The following is a 27,900-nucleotide window of genomic DNA, read 5'->3' on the forward strand; positions in this document are numbered from 1 at the left end:
GGTACTTGTCCCTATGCCACCCAGGGGCAAGTGACTCCTGTGCCAAGAGACACTTGCTCTGCCCACATCAGGCCAGTCACACAGGGCCAGGAACTAGTGTCCAATCTCTTTTTATTACAGGAAGGAGACAGTGAAAATGCTGGGTGGGCATCCACTGGTCTCCTGGGGTGGCATGGAGTGGTCAGTCCCTCCGCAAGTTCTTCAGCCGCTCCTCCAGGTCTGCATCAGCATCGACTAGGGCTGATGCTGCGGCCTCTGCTTTCTTCCCACTGGCAGCCACACTAAGTGAGCCTCCAGTGGAAGGGAGGTCTGCAGAGAGTAGGGATTAGGAGAAGAGCCCCCATGGAGAGTAATGCTAGGAGAGGGAGGATCAGGGGCTATGGCTGGGCTGTGAATGGGACAGGGACCAAGGCTTTGAGTACTCACTTGACAGCTCATCTGTCAGGCTCAGTCCTAGCTCATCCAGGACCTGGGACACGACAGCATCACTAGGGAAGAGAGAAGAGGAACTCTATTAGGGCAAGGGACATGGGAAGGTCAGGTATCCATCCACACACTCCCACCTAGTGTCCTCGAACCTCTCCTCTTCATCTTCCTCATCACCCATAGCATCATCAATGGCATCGTTCATCATCTCCTCCTTCATGTCCATGATCTCTGCCTGCCGTTCAAACTCCATCATGATCTTCTGGATCTGGGGCAGCTTCAGCTGGAAGTGGGGGGAGGGTGAGTCATCCCTGAATCAGAGGGGGGACAGGGAGGGGAAATCGGGAGAGGCACACCTGTCTGTTCATGGTGCCCATGGCCTTGGTGACGCCCTTCATGGCTTGTGCCATTGAGTTGTTAGACTTGAGTGTCTGGATCTTGAGAGAGACAGCCTGGATGTTGGCCCGCATCAGTACAAATTTGCGCACGTAGCGCCGTGTGCGCACCAGGTCTTTTGCCATGATGCGCACAGCATCCTGAGTGGACAAAAAGGTGGCAGAGAGTGGGCCACGTGAATATGCTTGCTCCCATCCCACCATTCAAGTTGAAGCTTTTGGAGACTTTTCGTATGGCTAAACTCAAGTGGTCACTGCTTCCTCCCTCCCAACCTCACCCTCCAATCCTCTTGTGGAGTGGTCATCACTCCACAAGCTCCTGTGTAAGGTTCTCCTCACCTCTCAAATGCTGGAAGGCAGGGCTCACTCTTTGGGGGTCCTTTTCCCCCCATGTCTAAAGTCACTCCCTCAACTTCACACCCTCATTCAAGCTTTTTATCTGAAATCACATAAAAACCTATCCAAAACTCAGCTTTTGACTTCCTCCCCAAACCTCTTGCCTTGCCCATCCCAGGAAGTGGGACCTTCTCAGCCCAGCTGCTAGGGCCAAGGCTCTGTCACCCATCAGAGGGTGACATCTGCTCCCTACTAGTTCACGCTGTCTCCATCTCTTCTCTCACTGGGCTCCAAGTCAAACTGTATTCCAGGCCAAGCCTCTTCCAGTAAACCCTTCGACTTAGCTCCCACTGCGGTCCATGATTCTGAGTGCTCTGGCCTACATCCACTTCTCTGAGGTCACCTATCACTCCTTCACTTAACATATGCCACTCCATCTGCTTGATAACATTTGCTGCTTGGATCTTCAGAGGCTCTCTTCATTACTCAAGGTTTACTTCTGACAGCACCTCCTTGGAGACAGCCTCTTTGGAGCCACCAACTAAGGAAGCCCTCCTTACCCTTCACTCCATTTTCCCTGAAGCATCTATCTGTTGGTGTCATGCTTGCTGCAGTCACAGCAGTGCCTCAGTGCCTGACCAAGCCACAGCACCTAGCCCTGTGCCCCAACCCAGCTCACCATCTGGCCCTGCTTGGCCATCTTCTTGATGTCCGCAATGATTTTCTTCTCCTGGGTCTCTAGCTTCTGTCGCTCACGGTCCAGCTCTCGCATGGCGCGGTTCAGGGCCCGCTGGTTCTGCCGCAGCAGCTCTTCTGGCGTCTTCCGGCGCCCAAACAACAGGTCCATGGAGGCAGAAGCCTGCTAGCGGGCTTGCGATAAATGCGAAGCCTAGATGTGGGGCAGCGGGGGATCCAGAAAGAGGGGAAGAGGCAGAGGCAGGGTCACTGTGTGTGTGGCACAGGCAGAAGGCCTGCAGAATGGGAAAGGGCAAGCAGGGAGAGGAGGCGTGAATGGAAAGCCAAAAGATTGCAGCCTGGAACATCAGGGTAGCCCCAAGTGAAGACTTAAAAGTTACTGACAATGTACCCACTCCAGCCCCTCCTCCATCACAGTACCCCCAAGGAGGTTCAAGGCTTCAGCCTCCCTCTCCAGACGTGGGGGGTGAGGCCTTGTAGTCTCTGACGGACTGAGACTAGAGGTGTATGCGCGTGGGTGCAGTGGGGCATTTGGGACCCTCAGCGCCAAGGAAAGGGCAGTTGTAGGGGTACTTGAGAAGGGAGGGCAGGATAATTGGAGGCCCTGAGTGCCAAGAACAGGGCCGATATAGTGGCTCTGAAGCTAACAGCGTATCGATGGCATTAGGACTGGGGGGGAACCTGGGTGCAGAAGATACAGGTGGGGGGTGTTGGGGCACCCTGTACACTAAAGACGCGATGATGGACTTTGGGGCGCCCCGTAGACCCAAGACAGGGTCTGGGGTCGTCGGGGACCCCTGTACACCGAGGACCGGATGATGGGCGTTTCGGGCGCCTTGTCCACTCAGAATCTGGGGGCGTCGGGGCTCCTGTGCATCGAGGGCAAAGCGGCGTCAGGGGCCCTGATAATGAGGCCAGAGTCCCAGGGAAGGGCGAGGCACTGGAAGCCCCAGCGAAGCCCTCGTTCGCCACCGCCCACTCTCCCAACCGGGACCCACAGCCGGGCAAGGGCCACTCACCGGAGCCGTGACGGGGGCCTGCTTCCGCTTCCGGGTCACGCTACTCTCGCTCTGACAGCGTGCCGCCCACCAACCACAGCCCCTCGGTTCTGTCGCCTCTACCGTCGCCGCCGTTTCCGGATTAAACGACCTGACGTCACAGGCCCCGTCGGCACCGGGAATGCTGGGAGGCGACAAGAGCGCGCGTGCGCAGGCGCTCTGGCACAGGGAGACGCCCAGGCGCATGCGCAGTAGCTTCTGTTTCTCGGGTGCAGCGAGGATCTTCTACAGGTTCGACTGCCGCCTAAGGGAGTGGAGCCACACCCGGAGCCCCGGCGGGGTTGCTGTAACTTCGGGTGTCTTCCGTCTAGTCCCCTCAGAAGTGTTGCATTCCACCACATCACCCACTAGAGGGCCCTGCTCGTCCGAAGGACCCTGACATCTCCCTGATGTTTCTGGACCTCAGGCACCTGGTAGCAACCGGTAGCACCCACCAGGGTTCTCCTCCGCGGGCCCACCCATGGCATAAGGGAGCAGAGCTGGAGACGGCGCGGACTTTCCCCTATGTTGGCTTACCGGCCTGGAAGCCAGCGGTTATGGGATCCTGCCCCTCCCTCATCCCAGAGTGGGATTCATCCCACTCAACCCAAGGCTTGGAGCTTGGTCCCCCCCATTAGCCCGAGGGCTGCCCCAGCCACTGGGCAGCCTGCTAAGGGGTGCCCAATGCCACCTGTGACCACACCTCCCACCACTCTTGCCACAGGAGCCCTGGTGGACATCACCTGTCCCTCCCACCCAACAGAAGGAAGAGGCAGAGGCTATGCAGTAACATTCCCCTTTAATAGCCTGGTGGAACCTCCAGTGGTGGAGGGGGAGTTGTGCCAGGGCCCCGGCCATCCAGTCCCCTTGGCCACCCACCCCAGAGCCCAGAGTGGGGGGCTGGACAGCACCCAGCAGGGGGCTAGACAAGCCAATTCATTTCCCATCGCTGAGTGGGTCGGGGGAGGCTGTGCCGACCTTAATCACATGGTGGTTAAAAAAAAAAATAGGAGCGGGTGGCAGGGAGGGGAGGCAAGGCCAGGGCATGGGATTTCCCCACCGGCCGCCCCATGCCCCCCACCTGTGGCCCCCAATAAATATTTGCAGGGGATGCCGGGGCTGGTGGCCCTGGCAGGGGTGGGTGCGTGTGCCAACCCTATTTCAGGCAGCGCTCGAAGTAGGTAGAGCCGATATAGCCACCCCGCATGGAGCGCTGCACGTTCTGCTCAAACAGCCGCCGGTTGTTCTGCAGGACCTCGGCGGCCTCCTTGTTCAGTGGGTCTTCAGGGTTGGGCTCCTGTGGCCGGTATGGGTGGAGGTCAACAAGCCCAAGGAGCAGAGGGCCAACCTCCCCCTACCCACCCACCCACCCCTACTCACCAAGAAGAGATACTGCAGGCCATAAATTATGGAGTTTATCGTAAGGACTGGCTTCCAGTCCTCTCTGTGGGCAGAAAGTATAAGGGTCAGGGGATTGGTGAATGGGAGGCTGTCACAGGCCCTGTGGGGACTGGACAGGTTAGACCCAGCGCACGGGACAATGCAGATGTGAAAGACTAGGTGGAGGGCACAGAGCAGGACAGGTCAGGGACAAAGCCAAGATCAAGCCATGAGAAAGAAAATATGGAGATGAAAAGACAGAGGGATCAGACCACAAAGGAGAGAGAACGGGGGATGGAGACCGTTGCAGTGCAAGGCCATGAGGAGGGCCTGGCAGGCAGGGCTAGGGATAGCAGTGGAGGGCCAGCGCCCTCACCTGAGGATGTTGAGGCAGACGTTACCCTCGAGGTCAATGTTGGGGTGATAGACCATCGTCTCACACTTCACCTTGGGGGGGTCATGCGGGTAACCCTGGCCCACCTGGCTCCAGGAAAAGAGAGGGGAGGTGGATAGGTACCCTGGCAGTTGCCTCCTCAGCCCAGGGGGCCACCCCTGCCCACCTGGGACTCACCTTAAAACTGAACACAAACTTCCCGCTTTTGTAGAAGCCCTGTTGGGGAAGAAGAGAGGAGGGTGTTAGGGCTGCATCCTGCAGGGCCCGACAGGTGAACCAGGTCTCCCTACTTGAGGTGAGGCCTTTCTCAGGTCTATGCCTGGGAATCCAGCTGAGTGTGCCCTCACCTCATCAGGACAGATAACCAGCTTGAAGTTGAGGAGGTCGTCCGGATCTGAGAAGCTGATGTCACACGTTTTGGGCAGGTTCAGCTCGTTTATGTCTGCATTTGCACAACAGAGAAGGGGAACAAACAATAGAAAGGGAGATGGAGGAAGCTAAGTCCAAGTGTCAGCAGAGCCCCCATGGCCTCCTCCAGGACTCCCAGGGCTCTGTCCTGGGCTGTGCCCCACATCCCCAACCCTCTCCCTGCTTTTTCCACTCCCTAGTCTCCAGGCAGGCTCTTCTGGATCCCCAACACGCCCCAAACATGCATCTTCAATTGTGGCTCTGCTCTAGCTCCCGGCCCAGGGTAATCAACAATCCTTTTGAATGCACAGCACCAAGTCCCAGCACCCAACAGCTGGGTCCCCTCAACCCAGCTCCTAAATGCCCCCACTCCCATGTGGCCCCCAAGAGTCTCTGACTACCCTAAACCCCAGGATCCCCAGCCATGACCTCGACTTTATAGTGGACACTGCTGGTCCCCATCTGTCCACCCAAACTCAAGGACCCTGCCCCCCATACCATAAATCATCCCCTCACCAATCCCAGGCCCCCGTTGTCCCTCCTCTTCTCTCTCTGCTTGTTGTCCCAAATCCAGGTTCCCATCTGATCTCAGACCTGTGAGTCCCCAGTCTCCCTACGCTATACCACTGTCTGACTCTAAGATTCCCAACACCTCCAGCACAATAGGCTAAATCCAACCCCACTCCTGTTTCCAATTCCTGGAACGCATTATCCTCTCTCCTCCACCTGTCACCCCAAACTCCAAATTGCCAAGTGACCCCCCCAAGACCCACGATTCCTAGGCCCCAGAATCTACTCCACTCTATCTGACTCCACCCAGTGACCCCCACATAATACACTAAATCCTCTCCCACTACTATCCCCAATCCCAATATCATCTCTGCCTGTCACCTAGTTACTATCTGACTCCCAGACTCTGGAGAGTCCCAGGCCCCCCACCCCCGCCCTCCACCGCCTGACCCTCAAATTCCCGGTCCCTAATACCAGATGCCTAGTTTTCCAAATATCCTAACTGCCCCATCCTCGGTCCCCCGTCTCTGAGCCCCTGGTGACTACATTACCCTGCCTCTCATTTCCCCATCCCCCCCAACCCCTAGGCTCTGACCGCCGACCCCCCACATCCGCGGCCTCCCCGTCTCTGACATCTCTGATCCCCGGTGACCGCATTATCCCACTCATGACTCCCACATCACCCCACCCCAGGCCCTGACCATTAGCTCCTACCTCCATCCCCTAACCCCTTACCCTTCTGGATTCGCAGCTGCGCCGCCGACGCCTTCTTGCTGCTGCCCTTGGTGCCGCCCGCCGACTCCTCCTCCTTCTTCTGCTGCTTCAGCGAGAACAGCTTGATCATCCTGCCGCCGCCGCCGCTGCCGCCGCTGCGGGGCCCGGGACCCCGGCCACCCGGCCCCCCGCCGCCGCCCCCGCCGCCCGCGCTGCCTCTGCCACTCGGACTCGCCGCCGCGGCCTCCTCCGCTGCTGCCGCCGCCCGCCCGGCCTGCCGCGCCGCTCCGCGCCCACCGCGCGGCCCGCGTCGGCTCCCGTAGTCCGGCTCTGGCCTGGCCCGGCGCCTCGGGCTCCCTCGGCGGCGCTCGGGCCGACTCGGCTGTTCTCGGACCCGCTCGGCCCCGCCTCCACAGGCCGCTCCCTCCTCCCCCTCGCCCGCTCAGGTCTCCTCAGGCCCAGCTGAGGCTACGGACGCGGGCTCCTGGGGCCGCGCCGCTTGCTTGTTCACTCCCTCCCTCTGCAAGGAGGGTGCAGCTCGAGGTGGAAAGAGGAGGCGGCGGCCGTGTACTGGAGGAGGCTCGGTTTCCGCGGCAGCAGCGGCTGCAGCGCGGGGTTCTGCAACGGCCTCGGGCGCCCCACCGCTTCGGATATTTCCGCCGCCTGCCCGCTTCGGCTCTTCCCGCCTGGCCTGCGTTCTGCGCCTGCGCAGCCACCGGTGCCTCCGCTCCGCGTTGCTGAGCGATGGGGCTCGGGGTTCGGGTTCTTTCGGCTGGGCTCGAGTATTTCCGATCATACAGGCCGTCCCACGGTCACTTCCGGGGAATCTCGCGGGTCCAGGAAGGGGGCGGTGCCGTCCCCATCTTTAAGTGAGGCAGACGCGAGCCGCTCCGTGCGCGGTCCGGCCGCTCAACTTGCGCTTGTACTGATCGAGGCGGGTTTCGGTCAAATGAGGTCCTTGCCCCCCCCCCCCCGGAGGTGACAGAGGCAGGGTGATCACGGCAGGCTAGATCCTGGGCGACGCCAGGGGCGTTGTCTAGAGGGTGTGGGGTCGAGCACCCTTGGTGTCCCATCGCAAACCCAAAGAACCCGCTCGCGGAGACTCTGGTTGAGGTAAACAACAATTAAACTTGTATTGTGCCAGAGAGTGGTAAGCACCAAGGAGGTGTACACGGGTGGATATTTGGGGGACGGGACTTGGGACTGGGCCTCTCGGCATGGGTCCTGAGTTCCAGCGGAGGCGCGCCACCATCTTCCGCCGTCTGCACTGGCAGGTGTGAGCGGGCCCAGCCTTCTCTCCAATCACAGCTCTGCGTGCTTCGAAGGGCGGGAGGAAGCGGTGCCGGGAGGTTCTGCGACTTCCGGCTGTCACCACGGAAACCGTCAGGCGGGTGAGCGGCGCAGAGAGGGCTGGCCAGGGCGGGAGGCCGGGCCGGTGGGGGCTGCCGGGGCTCTGCCGCTCAGCCCTTGCGCAGCCAAGTGCTGTCGCCTCCCGGAGCTCTGGGAGAAGTGGGCCCGCGCGCGGTCCGCCTGGGCCTGCGCCCGGGGCGTGCTCGTGGGCTCCTCTCAGCCGTCGTCCCGGCCCGCACCCGCGGTCCTCGCCTCGGCGGAGTGGTCCTGACGCCCTCAGGCCCAGCGCCTCCTCGGACCCGTCCCGGCGTCCACCCGGCTCCCACCCTCACCTCAGGGAGTCGCCTCCGCCTCTCCGTTCCTTGGTCTGGCGTACATGCGGCCCAGTCTTCTCGGAGGCCCTGCCCCATGCGTGCCCGGTACCCTTGGCGCCCTTGGGCTCCGTGGGCTGATCCCAGCCGTGTCTCTGCAACCGCTCCCCCTTTCTGCCCTTCCGTTCTCAACGCCACCATCCCAGACGCCCCCTTCAGCCCTCTGATGGTCCCAGCCTCATACTCCCAGGATCCTTTCTTGACTCCCTCCAGAGCTGAGTGCTGGAGAGGTGCCGGGGTGAGGATGGGGGCTCAGAAGTATCAAACAGCTCAGGTTTGGGGCTGACATGATTGCAGCTATCCCGGTGTTCTCAGGCTTCAGACATGGCTGGTCCTGGGACTCGGAGGGCCCCTCCAGACTCAGTCTCCCTCTTCCGCTATCCCTTTCTCTCTGTTCTTCTCAGCCACTCTACTCTTGGTGATTATTTTCACACAGGTATCAACTTGAGGGTTGATGACCATCCTGCTGTTTCCAGCCAAAGTCTCAGGGGTGCTTCATATTGGCCAGCCTGGTCCACGTGTCCATGCTAAGGCCAGTTGTTGAGGCCCATCAGCTGGGGGCCTATCTGGGGTTATGGTGTTGGTTCCCTGGACAGGTGATGCTGGAATAGTCAAAGCTGGACTTGTTGGTCTCTGACCTTGTGGCTTCCCCACCATCCAGTGGGGAAGACTTGACCATGCAACAAAATGCTGGGAAAAGGGGGTCATGCGGTCTGGACCAGGGAGGAGGGATGTCTGAACTGAGGCAGGGGGCTGAAAAGTGGTGTAGTTGTGTCTTCCTTGTTACCCTCATGGCCACCCAAGTGGCAGAGGGGCACAGGTGGTTTGTGTAGCAAGGGTGCCTGTAGCTCCTGGTGCCTCTTGAGAGGCAGCACAGGGCTTGGCATGTGCAAAGGCCCTGAGAGAAGGTGGGGCCAGTGTCTTGGAGGGACTGGGTAGAACATAGTGGGCAAGGAAGTGAGAGTGGAAGTGCACTGGGGGTGTTAGCGTAGCCTTTGGGAGCTGACACTGGGAAGATAGGGTCCATTTTGGGAAGGAAGGGGCAAGAGCAGGCTGGGAAGGGAGGCTGAGTGCTGTGGACCTTTAGGCTGGAGATTGGTGGCTGGGATCAGAGCAGTGCTTGGGGGTGGAGAGAAGTGGACAGATTTACAAGGTTGGGGTTGGGGTGAGAATAACTGGATGGATGTGGCATGGGGAGGCTGGGCTTGGGAGCAAACAACAATGGCCTCAGGTACAGACGATCCATGGACAGGCTGGCTTGGCACTGTTGTAGCTTCACCAGATGACCAGTGCCTTGGGGGTTCCTCTCCTGGGTTCCTCCTGTGGCTCTGGCCAGGTGGGGCCAAATAGTTATTCTGTCCAAGCCCTCAGTCTTGCTGATGGTATGGAAGCACTTGCATTCTCAACCTGCAGCCACACGGCCAGGTTGCAGGGGTCTCCCCAGCAAACTGCAGAAATGGCCTTTTGTGGAGGGTTCTCACTTTGCTTTTCATGTTTCTTCTCAGTGGGCTGGTTCGGCAGACTTCTCATGGCTTTGGGCGTGGGACCTTGGCGTGATTTATCCTAGTCTTTCATGTTTGTCATAATTTTTCCTGTGCAGAATTTCACATTTTTATGTAGTCATATCTGCACAGATTTCCTTTCATGTTCTTCACAACACCAAAATAATCAAAACATGAAAGAGAGCTTTCTTGTTCTCTTTGTTTCTGATTATAAAAGTCACACAGGGGCCGGCCCTGTGGCCCAGTGGTTAAGTTTGTGCACTCCACTGTGGCAACCCAGGGTTTTGCCGGTTTCGATCCTGGGCGCGGACATGGCACCGCTCGTCAGGCCACACACCAGAACTAGAAGGACTCACAACTAAAATATACAACTATGTACTGGGGGGCTTTGGGGAGAAAAAGGAAAAAATAAAAAGTCTTTAAAAAAAAAAAAAAAGATTTTACTTTTCCTTTTTCTCCCCAAAGCCCCCCGGTACATAGTTGTATATTCTTTGTTGTGGGTCCTTCTAGATGTGGCATGTGGGACGCTGCCTCAGTGTGGCTTGATGAGCAGTGCCATGTCCGCGCCCAGGATTCGAACCAACGAAACATTGGGCCGCCTGCAGCGGAGCACGCGAACTTAACCGCTCGGCCACGGGGCCAGCCCCGGAAAAGTAAAATCTTAAAAGTCACACAGGCTTGTAAAAAAATCTGTTACATGATTTATAAAGCTTTGGCAACATTGCTCCAACCTGAGACCACTAGCTACCTCAGTGTTTGCCTGCCTTCCCTGATCTGACTCTCCCAGCCTTTGCCTAGGGCCCCAGTGACCACCTTCCTCTCCGCTCTGATTCTGCAGATCCCACACCAGAGTCCTGTTGGAGAGGACGGCGAGTGTTGTTCCAGGACCCAGGAGACACTCCTTTCCTGACTATGCCACACAGGAGTGCCCCTGCATGGGGAGCTGCTGACTTTGCCAGTATGGATGCCAGAGTGGCCCTGGTCTTGGCTGGGGCTAGGCATCTGGGGAGATGGAGAGGGCGGGAGGATGAGGGAAGGGGAGAAAGGGGGCAGGAGCAGGGAGCACACCTTTTCTAGCATGGCCATTGAAAATGTCTGGCCCAGGCTGGTTTGTCTTCTTTCCCTGATACCAGGGCCCCAGTCTTGTGAGGGTCATGGTGACTCAAAGCAGTGAAGTCCAGCTGTACCTGTCTAAGAAGCTTGGACACACAGGCCTCGAAAGGCTGGTCCTGGAATCCCCCTGGCCAAGGCCAGGCTGACACCCACCCAGAGTAGGGTTTAGGTCCCAAGCCAGACCCTGTTGCATGAAGTCCTCTTCTTTGGCGCTAACTTTTACTCCTTGTTTCAAGCACCCAGTGCACACACTCGTGTAGTGGGGGTTATGTCAAGAGCCTGGGCAACGGGATGGAAGGGGAAGATAGGGCAAAAGAGGCAATGGCATGGGAAAAGGCTAGACGGTTCCAGAAATGCCAGCCAAGTCTGCAGAACGTTGAACCCACACTAGCAGTGTCTGTCCACTTTCATGTAAGCTGCTGCCAGCCATGTTTCTTGACTTGCTGCTGAACACACTCCTGATGGTGACCTTCCAGTGTGGGGAAGCCCTTGGGGGCTGTGCAAGGGGTCAGGGTGGGAGGAGGCTGTGGCCCATGGTACCGGGATGATCACTAGAGGCTTGGAGAACTGGCCTGGGGCCTGCAGCCCACTTCAATTCCCAGACTGGCTGGGGTCCCCCCCAAAGGGGCCCCCATCCTCAACACTTGGTGGTGGTGAACATACTGGAACCAGAGAAAGGTCCTGAAAGAATCTGGATTTACAGATAAAACCTATGGCTTCCTAGCTTTAAAAGCTTACAAATGCTCATCCCCAGGCTGTCTTTGGCCTTCTGGGCACATTTTCTACCTCTGCATCTGATGATCGTCTGGCTGGGGAGAACTGGGCCGCTTCAGGTACTCACCTGGCAGCTGGCTTGGCCTGTGGATGTGTGGGTTAAAGGCACGATGGGCAAACAGTATAGGAGCCTTGGTACATGGGGGCACCCTACAGCCGTGGGCAGGTGCTGTTAGAAGCCACCTGGCAGGGGGCCATGAAACCACACTGTTGTAGAAGTAGTGGTGGATGGGTGAGGTGGGCAGAGAGGAACTCGCGCAAGTGGGGAGGCACTGAGTGGGTAGAGACCCAGACCCAGGTTCCATCTACTGTTTATTGAGCACCTACTAGGGGGTCAGGCCCTGGGCGGGTCTGCTCGTACCGAAGCGATTGCAGGCCTCACAACAACCCTGTGAGGTATGTGTTCTGCCCGCTCCCACACACAGGACCAAGGTGGAGCAGAGAGGGGGTCTAGTGAACACTAGCTACTCCGCATTGTGGACGTGCTGGTGCTGGATGAGCTTGGTGCTTTGGTGGAAGCGGCGGCCACAGTCCTGGCAGGCGAAGGGCTTCTCGCGCCGGTGGGTGCGCAGGTGCTGCGTGAGCGTGGGCCGCTGGCGGAAGGCCTTGCCGCACTCGGGGCAGGCATAGGGCCGTTCGCCCGTGTGGATGCGCCGGTGCTGCGTGAGATTGGCGTGCTGCCGGAAGCTTTGGCCGCACTCAGGGCAGGTGAAGGGCCGCTCGCCCGTGTGGATGCGCTGGTGCTCGGTAAGCCGTGAGACTTGCGTGAAGCCCAGGCCGCACTCGCTGCAGTGGTACGGCTTCTCGCCGGTGTGTGTCCGCTGGTGGCGCGTGAGCTTGAGACGCTGGCTGAAGCGCTGGCCGCACTCGGGGCAGGCGAAGGGCTTCTCGCCCGTGTGCACGCGCAGGTGCTGCGTGAGCGTGGGCCGCTGGCGGAAGGCCTTGCCGCACTCGGCGCAGGCGAAGGGCCGCTCGCCCGTGTGGATGCGCCGGTGCTGCGTGAGGTTGGAGCGCTGCCGGAAGCTCTGGCCACACTCGGCGCAGGCGAAGGGCCGCTCGCCGCTGTGTACGCGCCGGTGCTGCAGCAGCACCGAGCGGCGGCCGAAGCGCTCGCCGCACTCCACGCAGCCAAAGGACTTGTCGCCGGTGTGCACCGCCTGGTGCTCCAGCAGCACGGCGCGCCGCGCGAAGCTCTCGCGGCACTCACTGCACGGGAAGGGGCCTGGGGGCTCGGGCGCTCCGGGAGGTGTGGGGGGCGCAGCACCGGGACCCGGGGGGTCACCGTGGATGCGCTGGTGCTGCAGCAGGTTGGAGCGCTGCCGGAAGCTCTGGCCGCACTCAGCGCAACGAAAGGGCTGCTCGCCCGTGTGCACGCGTCGGTGCTCCTCCAGGCGTGCGCTGCGCACGAAGCCCTGGCCGCAGTCGCCGCACACGAACGGACGTTCTTCGGTGTGCGTGAGCTGGTGGCGCAGCAGGTGTGAGCTGCGGCTGAAGCTGCGGCCGCACTCGCCACACACGAATGGCCGCTCTCCCGTGTGTATCTTCTGGTGCCTCAGCAGGTTGCTGCGTTGGCTGAACACCTTCCCGCATACGTCGCAGCGGCCACCTCGCACGGTCCCGGCGCCTGTACTGGGCCGACCCCTGCCCCGGCTCCGACCCCTGGGGGCGCGCCAGCGGGCGGTGGCCAGCATTGGGCCCACGCTTTGGCGGGGATCCTCGCCCGTGAGATCTTGCTCACCTCCCAGGTCACTGTGGAGGACGAGCGCGTGCGAGAAACTACTTTCTCGGCAGGGTGACCGGAGTCGGCTAGTAAGGTCGGGTACCCCGAGGTGCCAGGGAATGTGGAGGTGGGGGCTCACAGTGACTGGGCCAGCAGAGACGTTGTCCATCGGGAGTGCGAACCCTGCATTGCACAAGGAGATCCACTCATTCGTGACAGAGAACCCACTGTGTACCCGGACACACTGCAGTCTGGGGGAAACTGTGAACAGAGGGATCTGAAACTGACCCAATGAGGCAGTCTGAGGTGACATGGGCAGGTGCAGGGATTCTGTCTGTGCGGGCTTCCCCAAGGAGGTGACAATGGACAGAACCTTGCATGAGGAGGAAGAGTGAGGAACTGAGGACAAGCTTCCTAGGTCTGACTGAAGTTTGCAAGAATCTCCTTTCTGGAAGGGCTGTAGGGCAAAGTGGGGCAGGTGGCCATTGCTCTGTCCAGGTGGGTGATGATGGTTTCCACAAATGTAGATAAGTGGGTGGGTGAGGGAGGCTGGAAGTAGAGCCAATAGAAGGGATGGGGGAGGGGAGGGAGGGAATGCAGGTGCCAGGACTTTGGTCTGATGTACCTTGCTTGAGATGTCTGTGGGGTGTCTGAGGGACAGAGACTCCAGCAGGGTCAGGGGTGCTGGAGTTAGGGGCTCAGTGTGCAGGGAAATGTGCACATGGGTGTTGTGGCATATGCATGGCACATAGAGCCCTGGCTTGCATGTGATCAAATAGGGGTGGGTGTCTATGGAGAAAAGGAGTAGGTCCCAGCCATGCTGTGAGCACTCCAGCATTAGATGCTGGGTGAGGGAGGACGTGTGAGCAAAGCAGGGGTGGGAGAAGGAGGAAGCCCAGAAGAAGTTAAATCAAGGAGGCAGTAGCAAGGGCCTCAGTGGGTGACAGAAAATCAATAAGCTGTCAAAGAAAAGTCAGATAAATTATACTGCATCAAAGGAAGTCATTTGTGCATAGAAAAAACAACTCAGTGTCAAAAAACAAATGACAAACTGAGAAACTCTCCAGAGGCAAAGGGCTAATTAACCTAAGAAAATAGCTCCAATGAATCAACAAGAAAGACCAACGACCTGACAAACATGGGCAAAGGATGTGAACAGGAAAGGAAATGTAACTAATGTTTAAATCTCATAAAATATGCTTAATCCCCTCCTAATAAGAAAACTGCACATCAGAGCTGTACTCATCTACCATTTCCATACCCTTACTGCAGGGACCCAAGTGTTTGTGTGCATTGCTGGTGATCATGAATGGGAAGCCAGTCTGGCAAAATACATCAAAATGGCAAATTTCCCACAATTTGATCCAGCAATTCCACTTTCAGGTACTTCTCCCACAGCTGTGTTCCCCTGTTTGAAATGACCTACATATGAAGTTTCTCATTTTATCACTTAAAAGTGACCCAAAGGATTGTCAGTAGGAGCCTGCATGGATAAACATGTCCACAGTGGGGCTCTACGCAGCGGTCCAAAGACAAGAGCACTTGCTGCTATGTGTTAAAGTGGGAAGGTGCACAAAAAATGTCAGGTGTAGAACACAGTGGAGATTAAGCATCCATGTCTGTTTTAAAGAAGGGAAATGAGTATGCACCTGAATTTGTGTCTGCTCTTCTAGGCAGAGAATCTTTCTGAAAGGACACACAAGAAACTAGTAATGTTGGCTGATGGGGAGCAGGACTGTGTGACATAGGCAAGGGAGGGGCATTCCAGTGTATACTCCCTCGTGCCTTTTAAATTTTCTAACGTGTGAATGCATTAGCTATTCAAAATAGTCTCATGATGAAAACACTGGCTGCACAGAAGATGTTTAGTTGAGAGACAAGGGAAACAGCCAGGAGACCTGATGGAGAGATCAGTGTCTGATTCAGAGGGGAATCAGTGTCTGAAGCTGGGAGCTGAAGTTGTCTATGGGGAGTGCAGCCTGAGGAGAGAATGGGGGTGCTGCAGAGAAAGAACATACCAAAGAGCCTGAGGGAGTGCTGCTGTGTGGCTGGAGAAAGCCAAGAGACTGGGGTTGTGAACTGAGAGAGAAGCAGACCCAAGCTGGAGAGAATGGTCAGCCACACAGCATGGGCTGAGCCCAGCCAGCCAGCTGAAAACTAAAACAGCAGAAGGAGCATGTGCTAGATCCTACTCTCTCTGCTCCAACATGCAAAAATGACAAAACATAAGAAGAACAACTTTAAAAATACCTTGGGCAGCTCCAAAGCAAGAAAGGACAGTTGGTAAGATTCAGGAATCCAGAGCCTGGTACAGTAAGCTCTAAAGCTCTAAGACTGTGGAAATCCAGGGACTAAAACCAGGCTCTGTCGTGAAGGTAGGGGTTGGGGAAATGGGCTGCGTTAGCATAGTCTACCCACAGACCTGGCCAGGGATAGGTTGCTTGCTTTTGGCTGGGCTACAGAGGTATCTTCACTGAATGGCCTGGGTTATGATGGACCCTGTGGCCCCCTCACTTAGGATGATGCTTAGGGCAGGGACAAACAAGAAGCTCCTAGAGCTGTGAAGGGCAGGCTGTCAACAATGCAACTAGTGGGATAACTCACACCTGAGGAAACAGAACTTACTAACCAGTCTAGAAAGGACACTAAAGTATTTCCAAATCCTCAAAGGTAGGATCAGTATCCATGAAACAAGGAAATTATGAAAAAATTAATGAGTTGGGATCCTTATTGATAAAAAAACCATAATAAATTGGGACTTCTGGGTAACCATGGCATCTATTTAAATTTTTTCTACCTTGAAACAATAGTAAAAACCACAATGTTCTTTTTTTAGGCATAAAATCCACAAAGATGAACAGAAGAAAAATAAGCCAACAAACCAACCCCTGACATTTTCTAGTCTGGAAAGCAGATGGGTAAATGGCAACTGTGGGGCAGACTAAAGGTGAACACTAAGCCAGCAATGGGGAAAATTGAAAAAAATCAACTCGTTTTACCCCAAAGAAGACTTGAAAAGTTCAGGACTTGGAGGTACCAGGTACCTCAGGTTGTGCATGTGAAGCGACAGGGGCACCAAGCAGGCTGGGGAGGCTGTGTCAGAAACAGAAGCTGGGCATGGCTACTGCACAGAACAGCCCTGGGCTCTGTCTGCACAGAATCCTGAGTAAATGGTGGGCACTGCTGTAGCTCGCATCCCTGGATCTCTCTTTCCCATCGTGGCAAAAGGCTGGGTTGAGGATGGGAGACCATACTGAGGAAGTCAAGAGATTAAGTGAAGTCACACTGGGCACTAAGACACCAGCCTCTCTCCTGGGATGCTTGCAAGATGCTGGATGTGCCCTCTTGGAAGACTCAGAGGAAAGACCCAAAGATGTTCACAGCAATGGGGTGCCCCCAAATGGCCCAGCCACATTGCCCTATGGATCCTTTAGTAGCGTCCATTTATACTCCACCCACCCGCTCACATCCCCCAAGAAGTGGGTCTCCTTGACTAGTGACGCCCAACATTCCTTCCAGCCCTGGTTTGTTGTCATGGCTGATAAGCTTCTCACCTACCTGCTCAGAGCCGCCAGATCTGTGGTCCCTCTGAGACTACACTGGGAGAAAAAACTTAAATTATTGCAATCCTCAGAGAAATGAGGAAAGATGTTATGGTACAACTGTAAGAACAACAGGAAGTGGCTATAAAAATGAACAGCAAATGGAAACACTCTTGGAAATTAAAACTATGCTAGGAAACACAAAAATCTCAACAGAAAATCTGGAAAATATAATTAAGGAAATTTTCTGGAAAATAGAGCAGAAAGAAAAGGATGGGAAATCGGAGTGAAATGAACATTAGAGGACCTGCCTCAGAGGCCAATAAGCAAGTATCAGGCATTCCAGAAACAAGAGAACAGAACAATGGAGGGGAAGGAAATCAAAGAAACAATTCAAGCCAATTTCCCACAACTGAGATGTGAATTTCATCTCATCAACAATGGTGGTAAAAAATGTTTGAGACTGAGTTAATAAAAAGAATTCCTCATCCAGCCAAACTTCAGTCTAACATTGAGTGTTAGACAAATGTGCTTCAGATATATAACATCTCACAACTTCACCTCCCACACCAGAGTTTCACAGTTCACAGGAAGGTCCACCAGAACAAGGGAATAAACCAAGAAAGAGGCGGGGTCCAGGGAACATGGAGAAAGAGGAGGTGGGAAGCGTGGATGATGGCAGCCAGAGGGCGGTGTGGCTGAGATGGACAACAGGGGGCCTCTTGCCTGAGATGCCTGGACTATTGGGCAGGATCCTGCTCTGTCCTATTTGATACCCACCCTTTGTCAAGATCCCTCCTGCCTGCCCACCCTGTCCATGAACCTGCTGTCTTTGCCAGATCCCAACCCTTCCTTCCCTGCCACTCAATCAGTGGGGTGCAAGCCCAGAATGTGGGAGAGAATGTGGGGGTGGGGAACACAAGCTCCGATCTTGGGAGGATCAGCTGGAGGGGTCATGAGGTCAGTGGAGGGCTTGGCTTTGGAGGGTAGGATGTTGAAGCATGCTGAATGCTGCCATGGATGGTCCACGGAAGGGGAGAGCTTGGGGATGCTGGAGCTAGAGGGCCACCTGAGCAGGGCCAGGAGTGGGATGGGTGATGTCCATGAAGAGGGCCCAGCCCCACCACATCTCGTCTTACCTGGGGAGAAGACTCCTCCACGTTCCTCCTGCCACAGGGCTCCAGGGTGCTCCCTCCATGAGGGCCCCTCAGGCCCAGTCTCGCTCTGGGGAGGGACCTGTTCCAGCACGATCCTACAGCCCTGAAACCACAGTGCTCACTGCTCAAGTGTGCCAATATAGGCCCAGGGAGGGACATACCTGACCCCCACCCATTGACGCTCCCGGGGTATGGAGAGGGCATGGCTTGTGTGGGGCTCACCTGGGCCTCCTCAGGCAGGAAAGTGGAAGGGGCCTCCTCGGGGTTGGCTAGAGGCCCAGAAGCCAGAAGCTCTGCAGAGAAAGGGTGGGGTTAGGCAGTCCAAGGGTGTCCCCACTCCACTGCCTTCTTCAGTGGTGTGCTAGATGCTGGGATCCAGGTGTGGTGACACCTGGGTGCAGGCTTGGGGCTGGGCATAGCACAGTAGCTCGAAGGGCCCAGCTGGAGGGTGGAGCAAAGCAGGGACCCCTGGAAGGCTATGGGAGGAGCTGCAGCAGGACAAGGCAGGCTCAGGTCAGTGCCCTGCACCCCTGCGTGAAGCCTGTACAGGATGGCCAGTGAGGCCAGGAGAGGGTCGTTGCACAAGGGCCCACACAGGAAGGGCGGAGAGTGTGGGTGGTCAGCTGTAGCACCTGTCTGGAGGCATACAAAGGAGAAGCATGCCCCCCAGCACTTTGGAGTTCTTTCACCCATACTCCAGCCTGCTGTCTGCTCACCAGCAACGGGCTCATGTCCCCCAGTGGATCTCCTTGGGAACCCCACGTACCTCCCACATACGGAAACCCCAACAGTCTGCTCCATGCCAGGGGAAAGCATGGAAACACAGCTGTGACAGTCAGGCTTGGCATGCGAGGGGTAGTGACGGCCACTGGGTGAGCAGAATGTGGGAGCCACCAGTGCATGGGAAGAGTCCCATCTGGCAGATGACCAGCCCAGTGGGCTTCAGGCTGTTCAGGCCAAGTTCCCCTCATCCCATCCAATCAGGCCTTGGGTTGTGCCCACCTTGCCTGCCCTCACCTGGGTTCTCTGTAACCTCGGGCTCCTCTTTCACCTGAAGGCCCAGTGGCGACTCCCGCGTGGCCCCAGGGGGTATCTCAGGCCCAGGTTCTGGAGTCCGAGGCTTGGTTTGAGGGAGGGGCTGGAAGTCAGAGGGCTCCATCTTCTCTGATAGCACCTCCTGGCCCTGCACTTGAACTGTGACCTGGGGAGGCGCACCCCCCACCATTAGGGGCCCAGGCAGGAAGTTGGGCTGGGCGCAAGCAAGGGATTCCTGGGCATCCACCCCACTGTGAGACCCCAGAGATCCTGACTGACTAGGTTCTCCAAGCACCTACCTTCCCCTGGGAGGGAGCAGGGAGTGAAGGGACCACCTGCAGTTGCTCTCCTGCTGCTGACACCCATGGCTGCCCAATGCCCTCCCTCTTCCCCACTCTGTGTCCCTTCCTGTGTCCATGACTCAGGTGAGGCAAAGCTGGAAACTGTTCCAGCCTTGAATCCAGCTAAGGGCCACTGACTCACCCATCTCCGGGGCCCTCCCGGCTCTGGGCGCAGCTCCTCGACCAGGGCAGCAGCCTCCTCAGGGCTGCCTGGCCTCTGTCCCCGCATGCGGGCCTGGATCTCAGGGGGCAGTGTGCCCAGGAACTGCTCCAGCACCAGCAGCTCCAGCATCTGCTCCTTGGAGCGCACCTCGGGCCGTAGCCACTGGCGGCACAGCTCCCTGAGCCGGGCCAGGGCCTCTCGGGGACCCATTGTCTCCTCGTATCGGAAGTGCCGGAAACGCTGGCGTGCAGCTTCCGGGCCAGGATCCCATGGGGCTGCCTCACCGTCCTCCTCAGAGTCCTCCAGCTTCACCATGACAGGTCCCTCGTGTTCCGGGGGTGCATGGCCTGGGGATCCCAGTGCTGCGGGCCTCATTGGAAAGACCGGGCTGGACCTCTGAGACCAGTGTCTGCCCCTGGGGGAAGAATGGGAAGAGGCTGCTAAGATGAGAACAAACAGTGGCAACGAATACTTATTGAGTGGCTACTGTATGTTGTGCTGTTTGATCCTCAGAGTTACCCTGAGTGAAAGGAATATGAGGAAACTGAGGCATAGAGAGGTGCTCACATGCCAGGGAGCTGTGGGGCTGTTAAGCCCTCAATGAATCACTCGTATCCTTGGTCTCTAGCTAGGCCTATGCAGTCTCTGGTAGTCCCGTTCCAAACACAGGCTGCTTTTTAGGTCCAGAAGATACCTTCGCTCTCCCTTAAATCCTGCTCTTCTTCTGTTCATACCACTTCATCCCTACCCTATAGGTGAATGACACCTACAACACCACCACCTGGGCATCAGTACCACTACTCCCCACTTCTAACACCAGCCCATCACTACACTATCCATTCTCCCACCCAGTCCTTCAGACTATTCCCCTCCCAGCTTGGTTCCACAGGGCAGCCTATCTCCACCTGTTCCCCTCTTCTCCACCTGTGCAAGGTCGTCTGTGTGTCCCAGCCCCCAGGCAGCATCTTCCCCCCATTCAGCCCCATCCTCTGAACCCAACTTTTCACACCACACAACGTCCCATCATTTCTTCAGCTTCCTGATTTTAAATGCTGCTAAAAGGTGATGGGGAGTTTCCAGGGGGCGCACAAAGGCCCTGAGACCACTGCACCAGGAGCCTGCAAGCAAGGTCGGGAATTTTGATCCAGTCGATTTGCCACGTAACCTTGGCAGGTCGCTGTGTCTCTGTGAACTTGTTTCTTCATCTGCAAATGTGGACGACCTCCCCCCTTCCCCCACCCCCTGCTGCTCCTTCTACAGCTAGGGTTAAGGAGCGAGCTCTTTGAAGCAATCTAATTAAGATTTCGATTTGGATCCGATTTCGAGGGCCGCCTGATTCCAAATCAAACCTCTGCTCCTCGATTCCAGGTCATCCTGAAATCCTGGGAGAAAGCTTCGCCAAGCCGGCCCGCACCTGTGGAGGTTCCTGAACTACATTTACCAGAAATCTTGGCAGGCAACTTCCCCGCGAGGGAGCCCCGGCAGGTCCTGGTGCCGCCATGGCAACCAGGAGGCGGGGCTCCCAGAGCCTGTCACCATGGCAATACGCAGTGATTGACGAGCCTCGCGCGACAGCACCGGGCCTGCGTGCATAGTACCCAGGTCCCTGCCCCGCGATACTGGTCCCGCTGGGCAGCCAGAATCCACGAGTCCGCAGCCGCTGCCCTGGACCCCGCCCGAGCCTTCCCAGTCGAGAGGCTCCGGCCCTCACCTCGGCGCTCAGCAGGTCGCTCCGCGCTGCTGAGCATGCGCAATTGCCGACTTCCCCTCCCCGGCCGAACTATGTCTCCCAGAATGCTCCACGCACCAGCCCGAGCGCCTCCTTGCCCTTCCCCCACCCTCGCCTCTATTTCCACCCTTCTCCCCCTGTTCCCCGGGGTAGCGTTGTTCACAACGATCAGGTCACATTCCCGCCGCCTCTTCCCGCGCTCCCGGCCTCAGATCCAGGCCTCTGGGCCCCCGTCAACGTGCGCAAGCTTCTCAGGGGGCAACCGACACCAGCACAGCCTTCCCAAACGCGCATGCCCCCCACCACGTTTCCCTCAATTCTCTACGGGCCTTCCGGGGGCAGGGTTCTGCACCAATCACTGCCCTCGCTAGGACGCCGTCAGCCCGCGTCTCCATGGCAACCCCCTGCTGAGGGGGCGCTCCTCCTTCACCGTCCGCCGGGACAGCAAAATGGAGAGAGGTTCGGCCCGGTGCTTCTTGGGAGGTGTAGTCGGCCAGGTCCTCCGTGCGCGCGTGTGCGGCGAGACTTTCCTTTGTGCTCGCAGGCAGTAGGCGGGCCCGGGCGTCTCCATAGTAACCGGTTGGACCGACACGGAGGTCTCCAAGGCAACCCCAGGGACCTGGCGGGCGTCTGAAAGGCGATAGGAGAGGTAGGGTGAGGGCGTGGGGAGGAGACTGGGGCAGAGATACCGAGTAAGAGACAGTGTGGAGAGAAAGACAAACAAACCCAGAGACTCAGGGACAAGGAGAGACCCAGAGCCTTCTAGGGCAGAGACTCTGGGGCAGAGAGAGATGTGAGGAGAGACTGAAAGTAAGTGAACAGACAGGAGACAGAGACACGGGTAGAAAAGAAGAATACCGGAGAGAGATTTCTACCCTCAGAGACCTAGAGAATGTGATAAGCTAGAGTGTCAGAGAGTCAGGGACGGAGAGACAGGTGTGTCAGAACAGATAAGAGGGAGAGAGATCAGGAAGGGATGCAGATGAAAGGAGAGGGAAAGAGGGAGAGGGAGAATAGATTCACAAAGACAAGAAGGGCAGATTACGAGACTAAGGGACAGACAAGGATACAGGAGTACAGAAGCAAGAGGGGAGAAAGGGACAGAAATTAGAGATAAAGTAAGATGGATTGAGTTTTCAAAGAGTCAGAGAAGGGTGACAGGCAGCAAGAGAGACAGAGAGTTGGAGGGAGATTTGTTAGAAAACCTTATCCAAAACTTGACAATAAGACAAAGAAGCTGACTGGGAGCCCTCTCTGAGTTCCCTAGCATGTCTCTACCAAGCCTGCTTCGGGTCACTTGACTCTCTAAGCGAAGCAACTCTTTTTGACTTTACTTTTTATCAGAGTCCAGATACTGTGAAGTTAGATGCTAACTTGTAAAAGGTTGAAAGGTTGCAAATGCTTTCTGTCTGGTAGAAAAGAGTGCCCCAAGGGTTATAGTTGTGTGACCCTGTAGGACACTAAACAGGATACTAAGACTCCCGGGCCTGCCCACTGCCCTATAGGGCACTAATCCGACTTTGCACTTTTATTTCAGTGTTTGTTCTTTCTTTTACTCTATCGCTCCTTCTCTCTCATCTTCCTGGAACCACCTACGTTATCCTACTAGTTCCCTCCATGAGGTAAATAAATCTTTGACACGTTCTGAGTTTAAGTTTTTTGAAAATTCTGTTTTGACAGTCTGAAGGGAACCAGTTCTCCGGGATGGGGAACAGACAGGGATAATGAGAAAACAGTGAGACAGAGACAGGAAGGGAAGGAGGTAGGGATGATGATGGAAAGAGAAAGTAGGCGGCGGAAAAGATACGAGAGAAAAATTAACCGTCGAGAAAACCAACCGCCAGCAGAGACAGCCTCGGGCGTCCCCGCCTGGACTCCGCGCGTAGGGGGCTCGACGCTGAACTACATTTCCCGGTAGGCCCGGGAGCGCCGGGCGCAGGGCCAGAGCGCCGTCGGGGGCGGGCCCCACGCACCCTCCTCCAATCCTGGCCGTCGCCCGACAACTTTCGGCCTCCTCTGGCAAGATGGAGGCTGGGCTCGGCCGCTTTTGGGAATCGGCATTGTGAGGTAGGAGTTGGGGAGGGGCGGCAGCCCGACCTGCCCAGCTGAAGCAGCCGGCTCGCGTCGCGGTCCGGGGGTGAGGACTTTCGGCCTCGCTGGGAACCGGGCTCCGGGGGCGGGGGCTGGGGCGCCCTTTCTTTCGGCTCCGGCCGGGGGGAAGGGAACGGAGAGAGGCCGCTGCGCGCGCAGCCGGGGACGCGCGCTAGTGGGCCAATCGGAGCCTTCGGCTGCTCCATGGCTGTCTGGGACATGTAGTCTCGAGGGTCGAACCCTGTCTTTCACCCAGACTGGGCGGCGAGCCTTCCTGGTGGCGGGCTTGGGGTCTTTGTCTCGAGATGGGGAGGGAGGAAATGAGTGAATATATGGGTGAATTAATTTGAAATTGTGGGCTCGCAGGCAAAGGCGTGGATATCGGAGAGAGAAGGGTGGGCGCGTGAGTGGTTCAGAATTCGGGGCCTCTTCCTGGTCAGGAGCCTTCCCCGTGGCCAGTTACCTTTTTCTGCCTCCCCGGCTCGAGGGCTCTGTGGGCTCTTTCAAGCCAGGTGCAGCCCGTGGGTCCCTGAAGGTATTCGTCCTAGGTGCCATAGATACGCCCCAAACACAGACCCGTCAGGCATTTGTCCTTCCCTGCTTTTCACACCCACTCCTTCAAAAAAATCTTAGTGTTTTCATTAGGTGCTACTTTCACGTGGTTTAAAATGCAAAAGGGATGAGGTGAGAACCCTGCCTCCCACCACTGTATTTCGTTTAATAATTTAGTCAGCCAGCGACCACTGGATGCCTGCTAAGTGCTGGGCACTGTTCTTGGGCCTTGGGATGCAACAGAGAGCTCAGCAGACTCAGCTCCTGCCCTCAGGCAGCATGTGACAGATGCACAATAAAATATAGGGGGAGAGGGCCTCTCTGATCAGGTTACATTTGAGCAGAGACTTGCAGAAGGAGAGGGAACAAGCTATGCAGATAACAGGGAAGAGCGCCGGCTCTGGGCCAAAGGAACCACAAGAGCAAAAGCTCTGAGTCAGGAACATCCTTAGTCTGCCCTGAGGATGTGCTCAGGAGTTAGCAAAGGAGAGAAGTAGGCCTTGAGGCCCTTGATGAAGCTGATGAGAACTGTGGCTTTTACTCTGAGAGAGGTGGGTAGCCTGGAAGGGCTCTGAGCAGAGGGGGACAGGACCTGACTTAGTGAATCATTCTGGCTGCTTTGTGGGGAACCACCTTCCTCCTCTATCCCCAGGTACACCACAGTGGTGGCATGAATTAGGGAGCTTCCCTTCTGTGTTAGTTTCCTATGACTGCTGTAATGTATTACTACAAACTTAGTGGTTTAAAACAACACAGGTTTATTATCTTAGAGTCTTAGAGGTCTGAAATCTGAAATAAGTTCACTGGGTTAAAAACCAAGATATTGGCAGGGCTGGTTCCTTTTGGAACCTCCAGGCTTCAGTGGTCATATTGCCTTCTGAGTGAAGAAGTCTCTGTCTCTTTCTTACAAGGACCTCTGATTACGTTTGGGGTCCACTCAGAGAACCCAGGATAATCTCCTCATCTCAAGATTATTAAGTTAATCATATTTGCACTCTCCTTTTTGCCGTGTTGATAATTTATTCATAAGTTCCTGGGATTAGGATATGGATGTCTTTAGGAGCCATTATTCAGCTTCTCACACTGACATTTGATGTCTTTGAGGGAGAAGCATGGAGATGGGTAGCTCATCTGCTCATCAGTGTTTGGCAGGGTTTCTAGACTCTCTTGACTTTCTCTTGTGGTTGCAAGGGGTTTGCTGGGGGGAAGAGAGTGAAGTCTCCCAACAGATCTCTCTTTTGATCTCATAAGCTAAAACTAAGTGACATGTTCCTCCAGATGCAAAGAATGCTTGGAAATGAGCGTGCAGTGTTTTTAGCAGTAGAGAGAGAAAGGACTGGGTGTACCTCTGAGGCAGTGGTCAGCGGGGCTGGGTGATCTGTGTCAGATCATGGGAAGGCTGGGCAGTGGTTGGGACTCCCATGTGCTCACACATTAATGCCCATGTTTCCTCCTCTCACAGGCAGAGGCAGGCCTGGCAGGAGAGGCCAAGAGGCTGCCTTCGTGGGCACTGCAGTAGCTACCGTGGATGGGCAGTGGGGAGAGAGCTTGTCCAGGTGCATGGCTTGGGGAGGCGGAATGAAGACAATCCCCCACCTGCAGGTATCAGGGAAGGCGCCCCTTGGTGGGATTGGCCTCCGTCCCGGTGCCAGGCGGGACCGGAAGTCCATCACCCTGCATATGAAGTTGGAGGTGCTTCGGAGGTTTGAGGAGGGTGAGAAGCTGACACAGATTGCCCGGGCCCTGGGGCTGGCCACCTCCACTGTCGCCTCTATCCGTGTCAACAAGGACAAGATCCGTGCCAATTCTCAGGCAGCCACACCTGTCAGTGCCACACAGCTCACCCGCTGCCGGGGTGTGGTGATGGGCCACATGGAACGCTTGCTGAGCCTGTGGATTGAGGAGCAGAAGCGGCAGAACTTGCCTGTCAGCACACTGCTTATCCAGGACAAAGCACGTCGGCTCTTTGCGCAGCTGCAGCACGAGCAGGGTGATGGCACCCAGGTCGAGACTTTCGGGGCCAGCAATGGCTGGTTTGCCCGTTTCAAGATGCGCCACAATGTGCTGTTGACAGATGAGCCAGCTGTGGCTGATGCCCAGGCTGCAGCCCAGTACCCCCCAGTGCTGCGCACCATTCTGGAGGAAGGCCAGTACTCACCAAGCCAAGTCTTCAACGTGGATGAGACGGGCCTGTTCTGGAAGCGGCTGCCTGAGCGCATGCTGCTGGCACTGGAGGGGGCAGCTGGGCCTGGGCCCAAGGCCTCTAAGGACCACCTGACCCTGCTGCTCGGTGGCAATGCAGCTGGTGACTTCAAGCTGAAGCCCCTGCTAGTGTACCCCTCAGAGAACCCACGCGCCCTCAGGGGCTGCTCCAAGTCCAGCTTGCCTGTGGTCTGGCGCTCCAACCGCAATGATTGGCTGACGCCCAGCATCTTCCAAGAGTGGTTCACTGGCTGTTTCTGCCCTGCTGTGGAGAGCTACTGTGCCAGCCACGGCCTCCCGCACCGTGCCCTGCTGCTCCTGGATGGTGCGCCCTGCCACCCTGCCCACCTGGGTGGCCTCTCGGCCCATGTGCGTGTCGAGTTCCTGCCCAAGAACACATCAGCCCTGATCCAGCCCATGAACCAGGGCATCATCGCTGCCTTCAAGGCCCATTACCTGCACCGCATGCTCAGCCAGCTGGTCCAGGAAACGGCTGGTGAGGACCGGCCCTCTGTGCGGGAGTTCTGGCGCAGCTATACTGTCATAACCGCTGTAGACAATATTGCCGAGGCCTGGGCAGAGCTGCAGCCTGCCACCATGAATAGTGCCTGGAGGAAGCTGTGGCCTGAGTGCGTGCCCACTGGTGCCCCTGAACCTAATGCTGTGCCCCAGCTCCACCGCAGCATTATGGCACTAGCAAGCCATGTGGGCCTTGGGGACGTGGCTGAGGCTGATGTCACCTGCCTGCTCCAGGCCCATGGGGAGCCCCTGCCCCGGGGCATCCCTCAAGATGCAGAGGATGGGGACGCCAGTGCCTCTGAGCTGCCCTGGGAGGTAGGGAAAGGCCTGGCCTCCAGAAGACCAGAGCCAGATCTTACAGGGGCTGTGGTTGGTGCAGGGACTAAGGAGGAAGCTGGTGTGGGTGCACCGAGCCCCGAGCACCTGGCCCAGGCCCTCTCCCACTTCGCTGCTGGCCTGCGGGTCCTCACAGAGAATGATCCCAACCGGGAGCGCAGCCTGCGTGTGTCCCGGGGTGTCCACTGTGCCCTTGCCCGCCTCCGGGAGCTGCACCGGGAAAGGAGGCGACAAGATCAGGCAGCTACATCCTCAGGAGGCCCCGTGGTGTTGGCAACGAGGGAGTTGGCTGGAAGCCTGCACTCACCCCAGGTGGGGCCCACAGGGTGGACCAGTGGCTAAGGGTACAGGTGCTGAAGGACAAACCTGTACGGCTGTCCTGCATGATTTGGGGTTTGGGCCTGACCTCAGATGGGCCCTGTCTGATGACATTTTGTTTCTAGAGGGTGGACACTGTCCCTTCTCTCCCATGGTTCTCATATCTCATGCCCTCTGGTCTTTGTACAGTGGTACACACAGTGCCAGGCTTGGGGAACTGGAGGGTGGTGGTCTCTGATTTGCAAATGAGCTGCAGGGCCCAGGAGTGCTCACCCATGAGAGAGACACACCCCGTAACACAGTAGTTGCCCAGCACAGCCCCTCAGGGTGGCCTGCCTTGTAAGGAGTGTCAACCTTAAATAAAATAATTGGCAGATTATTAAAGTTGATCTTATTTAGGAATAGCAGAGAAATTGCAACTTGGGACAAGTAAACTATGGTGAACCGTAGGAAAGTCTGAAGAGACAAAGGGAAGGTCAGCTTTTATTAGGTTTTAGGAGGAAATTGGAGAGGGTTCTTTTGAATAAAAGTTCATAGGGGAGGACATGAGTTTGAGGTTGTGGAGGTTTCTCATTGGCTGCAAGTGGTGGTTAGTGTGTTGCTGCTGGGGTGAGGAGGGATCTTCCTTCTTCCCTCACTAGTTATGTAGGCTTTGACGAGTGGTATGTGCATGAGAGCTCTGTCTTCATGGCTTCCTGACTCCATTTTGAATAAGGTTTTCTTTATCACTTTTCACAGGGGCCAGGGCAGAGACCAGCCTCTCCCATTTACCAACCTTGACCTCTCACT

At 56.7% G+C, this 27,900-nt stretch overlaps 4 protein-coding genes and 1 long non-coding RNA gene across 22 annotated transcripts; 2 read left to right on the top strand and 3 right to left on the bottom strand.

Annotated features, from left to right (window-relative positions):
• Nucleotides 1-94: 94 nt before the first annotated feature.
• Nucleotides 95-3,750, bottom strand: CHMP2A (charged multivesicular body protein 2A). 3 transcript variants are annotated; one of them, XM_008544637.2, is made up of 6 exons: nucleotides 2,873-3,750; nucleotides 1,837-2,046; nucleotides 783-962; nucleotides 579-709; nucleotides 427-488; nucleotides 95-309 (listed from the first exon to the last, which is right to left on the bottom strand). In XM_008544637.2, exons 2-6 carry the CDS (start codon nucleotides 2,002-2,004, stop codon nucleotides 182-184), a joined length of 669 nt encoding a protein of 222 aa, XP_008542859.1. In that variant the 5' UTR covers nucleotides 2,005-2,046; nucleotides 2,873-3,750; the 3' UTR covers nucleotides 95-181. The 3 variants fall into 3 exon arrangements, with proteins under 3 accessions (XP_008542859.1, XP_070415019.1, XP_008542860.1); XM_070558918.1 differs by having other exon boundaries at nucleotides 1,837-2,722; nucleotides 2,873-3,579; XM_008544638.2 differs by having other exon boundaries at nucleotides 1,837-2,128; nucleotides 2,873-3,014.
• On the bottom strand, nucleotides 3,671-6,717 carry UBE2M (ubiquitin conjugating enzyme E2 M). Its single transcript, XM_070558919.1, has 6 exons — nucleotides 6,318-6,717; nucleotides 5,012-5,106; nucleotides 4,842-4,880; nucleotides 4,647-4,750; nucleotides 4,271-4,334; nucleotides 3,671-4,187 (listed from the first exon to the last, which is right to left on the bottom strand). The coding sequence occupies exons 1-6, from the start codon at nucleotides 6,424-6,426 to the stop codon at nucleotides 4,047-4,049; spliced, it is 552 nt and encodes a 183-aa protein (XP_070415020.1). The 5' UTR covers nucleotides 6,427-6,717; the 3' UTR covers nucleotides 3,671-4,046.
• Nucleotides 6,718-6,744: 27 nt separating this feature from the next.
• Nucleotides 6,745-17,166, top strand: LOC139073594 (uncharacterized). Of its 2 annotated transcripts, XR_011522495.1 has the most exons (3): nucleotides 6,745-7,409; nucleotides 7,571-7,687; nucleotides 15,963-17,166. It is a non-coding gene; the product is annotated as an uncharacterized lncRNA (long non-coding RNA). The 2 variants fall into 2 exon arrangements; XR_011522494.1 differs by lacking the exons at nucleotides 6,745-7,409; nucleotides 7,571-7,687 and adding an exon at nucleotides 14,165-14,509.
• Nucleotides 11,701-22,984, bottom strand: MZF1 (myeloid zinc finger 1). Of its 10 annotated transcripts, XM_070558887.1 has the most exons (7): nucleotides 22,932-22,984; nucleotides 21,423-21,723; nucleotides 19,344-19,779; nucleotides 18,843-18,945; nucleotides 18,048-18,118; nucleotides 17,808-17,928; nucleotides 11,701-13,309 (listed from the first exon to the last, which is right to left on the bottom strand). In XM_070558887.1, exons 3-7 carry the CDS (start codon nucleotides 19,737-19,739, stop codon nucleotides 11,871-11,873), a joined length of 2,130 nt encoding a protein of 709 aa, XP_070414988.1. In that variant the 5' UTR covers nucleotides 19,740-19,779; nucleotides 21,423-21,723; nucleotides 22,932-22,984; the 3' UTR covers nucleotides 11,701-11,870. The 10 variants fall into 10 exon arrangements, with proteins under 10 accessions (XP_070414988.1, XP_070414985.1, XP_070414982.1 ...); XM_070558884.1 differs by lacking the exon at nucleotides 22,932-22,984 and having other exon boundaries at nucleotides 18,843-19,026; nucleotides 21,076-21,635; XM_070558881.1 differs by lacking the exon at nucleotides 22,932-22,984 and having other exon boundaries at nucleotides 18,843-19,026; nucleotides 21,423-21,559.
• On the top strand, nucleotides 21,506-27,490 carry LOC103567893 (tigger transposable element-derived protein 1-like). Of its 6 annotated transcripts, none has more exons than XM_070558895.1 (3): nucleotides 21,506-21,742; nucleotides 22,631-22,715; nucleotides 25,199-27,490. In XM_070558895.1, exon 3 carries the CDS (start codon nucleotides 25,297-25,299, stop codon nucleotides 27,133-27,135), a length of 1,839 nt encoding a protein of 612 aa, XP_070414996.1. In that variant the 5' UTR covers nucleotides 21,506-21,742; nucleotides 22,631-22,715; nucleotides 25,199-25,296; the 3' UTR covers nucleotides 27,136-27,490. The 6 variants fall into 6 exon arrangements, with proteins under 6 accessions (XP_070414996.1, XP_070415000.1, XP_070414999.1 ...); XM_070558898.1 differs by having other exon boundaries at nucleotides 21,736-21,903; XM_070558899.1 differs by lacking the exon at nucleotides 22,631-22,715 and having other exon boundaries at nucleotides 21,540-21,742.
• Nucleotides 27,491-27,900: the final 410 nt, after the last annotated feature.

Source organism: Equus przewalskii, chromosome 9 (genome assembly GCF_037783145.1).
Source record: "Equus przewalskii isolate Varuska chromosome 9, EquPr2, whole genome shotgun sequence".
NCBI lineage: Eukaryota > Metazoa > Chordata > Mammalia > Perissodactyla > Equidae > Equus > Equus przewalskii.

Coding starts and splice junctions, on each gene's coding strand:
- CHMP2A (XM_008544637.2), bottom strand. CDS start 2,004: ATGGACCTGTTGTTTGGGCGCCGGAAGACGCCAGAAGAGCTGCTGCGG. Junction 710..782: donor TGGGCACCATGAACAGACAG/GTGTGCCTCTCC, acceptor CCCCACTTCCAG/CTGAAGCTGCCCCAGATCCA. Junction 489..578: donor GAGGAAGATGAAGAGGAGAG/GTTCGAGGACAC, acceptor TCTCTTCCCTAG/TGATGCTGTCGTGTCCCAGG.
- UBE2M (XM_070558919.1), bottom strand. CDS start 6,426: ATGATCAAGCTGTTCTCGCTGAAGCAGCAGAAGAAGGAGGAGGAGTCG. Junction 4,881..5,011: donor TGGTTATCTGTCCTGATGAG/GTGAGGGCACAC, acceptor CTTCCCCAACAG/GGCTTCTACAAAAGCGGGAA. Junction 4,335..4,646: donor GTCTGCCTCAACATCCTCAG/GTGAGGGCGCTG, acceptor TTCTGCCCACAG/AGAGGACTGGAAGCCAGTCC.
- MZF1 (XM_008544642.2), bottom strand. CDS start 20,957: ATGCACGCAGGCCCGGTGCTGTCGCGCGAGGCTCGTCAATCACTGCGT. Junction 19,027..19,343: donor CGGGAGGGCCCCGGAGATGG/GTGAGTCAGTGG, acceptor GCGCCTCCCCAG/GTCACAGTTCAAGTGCAGGG. Junction 13,310..17,807: donor TGGAGGAGTCTTCTCCCCAG/GTAAGACGAGAT, acceptor TGTGCAATGCAG/GGTTCGCACTCCCGATGGAC.
- LOC103567893 (XM_070558895.1), top strand. CDS start 25,297: ATGGCTTGGGGAGGCGGAATGAAGACAATCCCCCACCTGCAGGTATCA.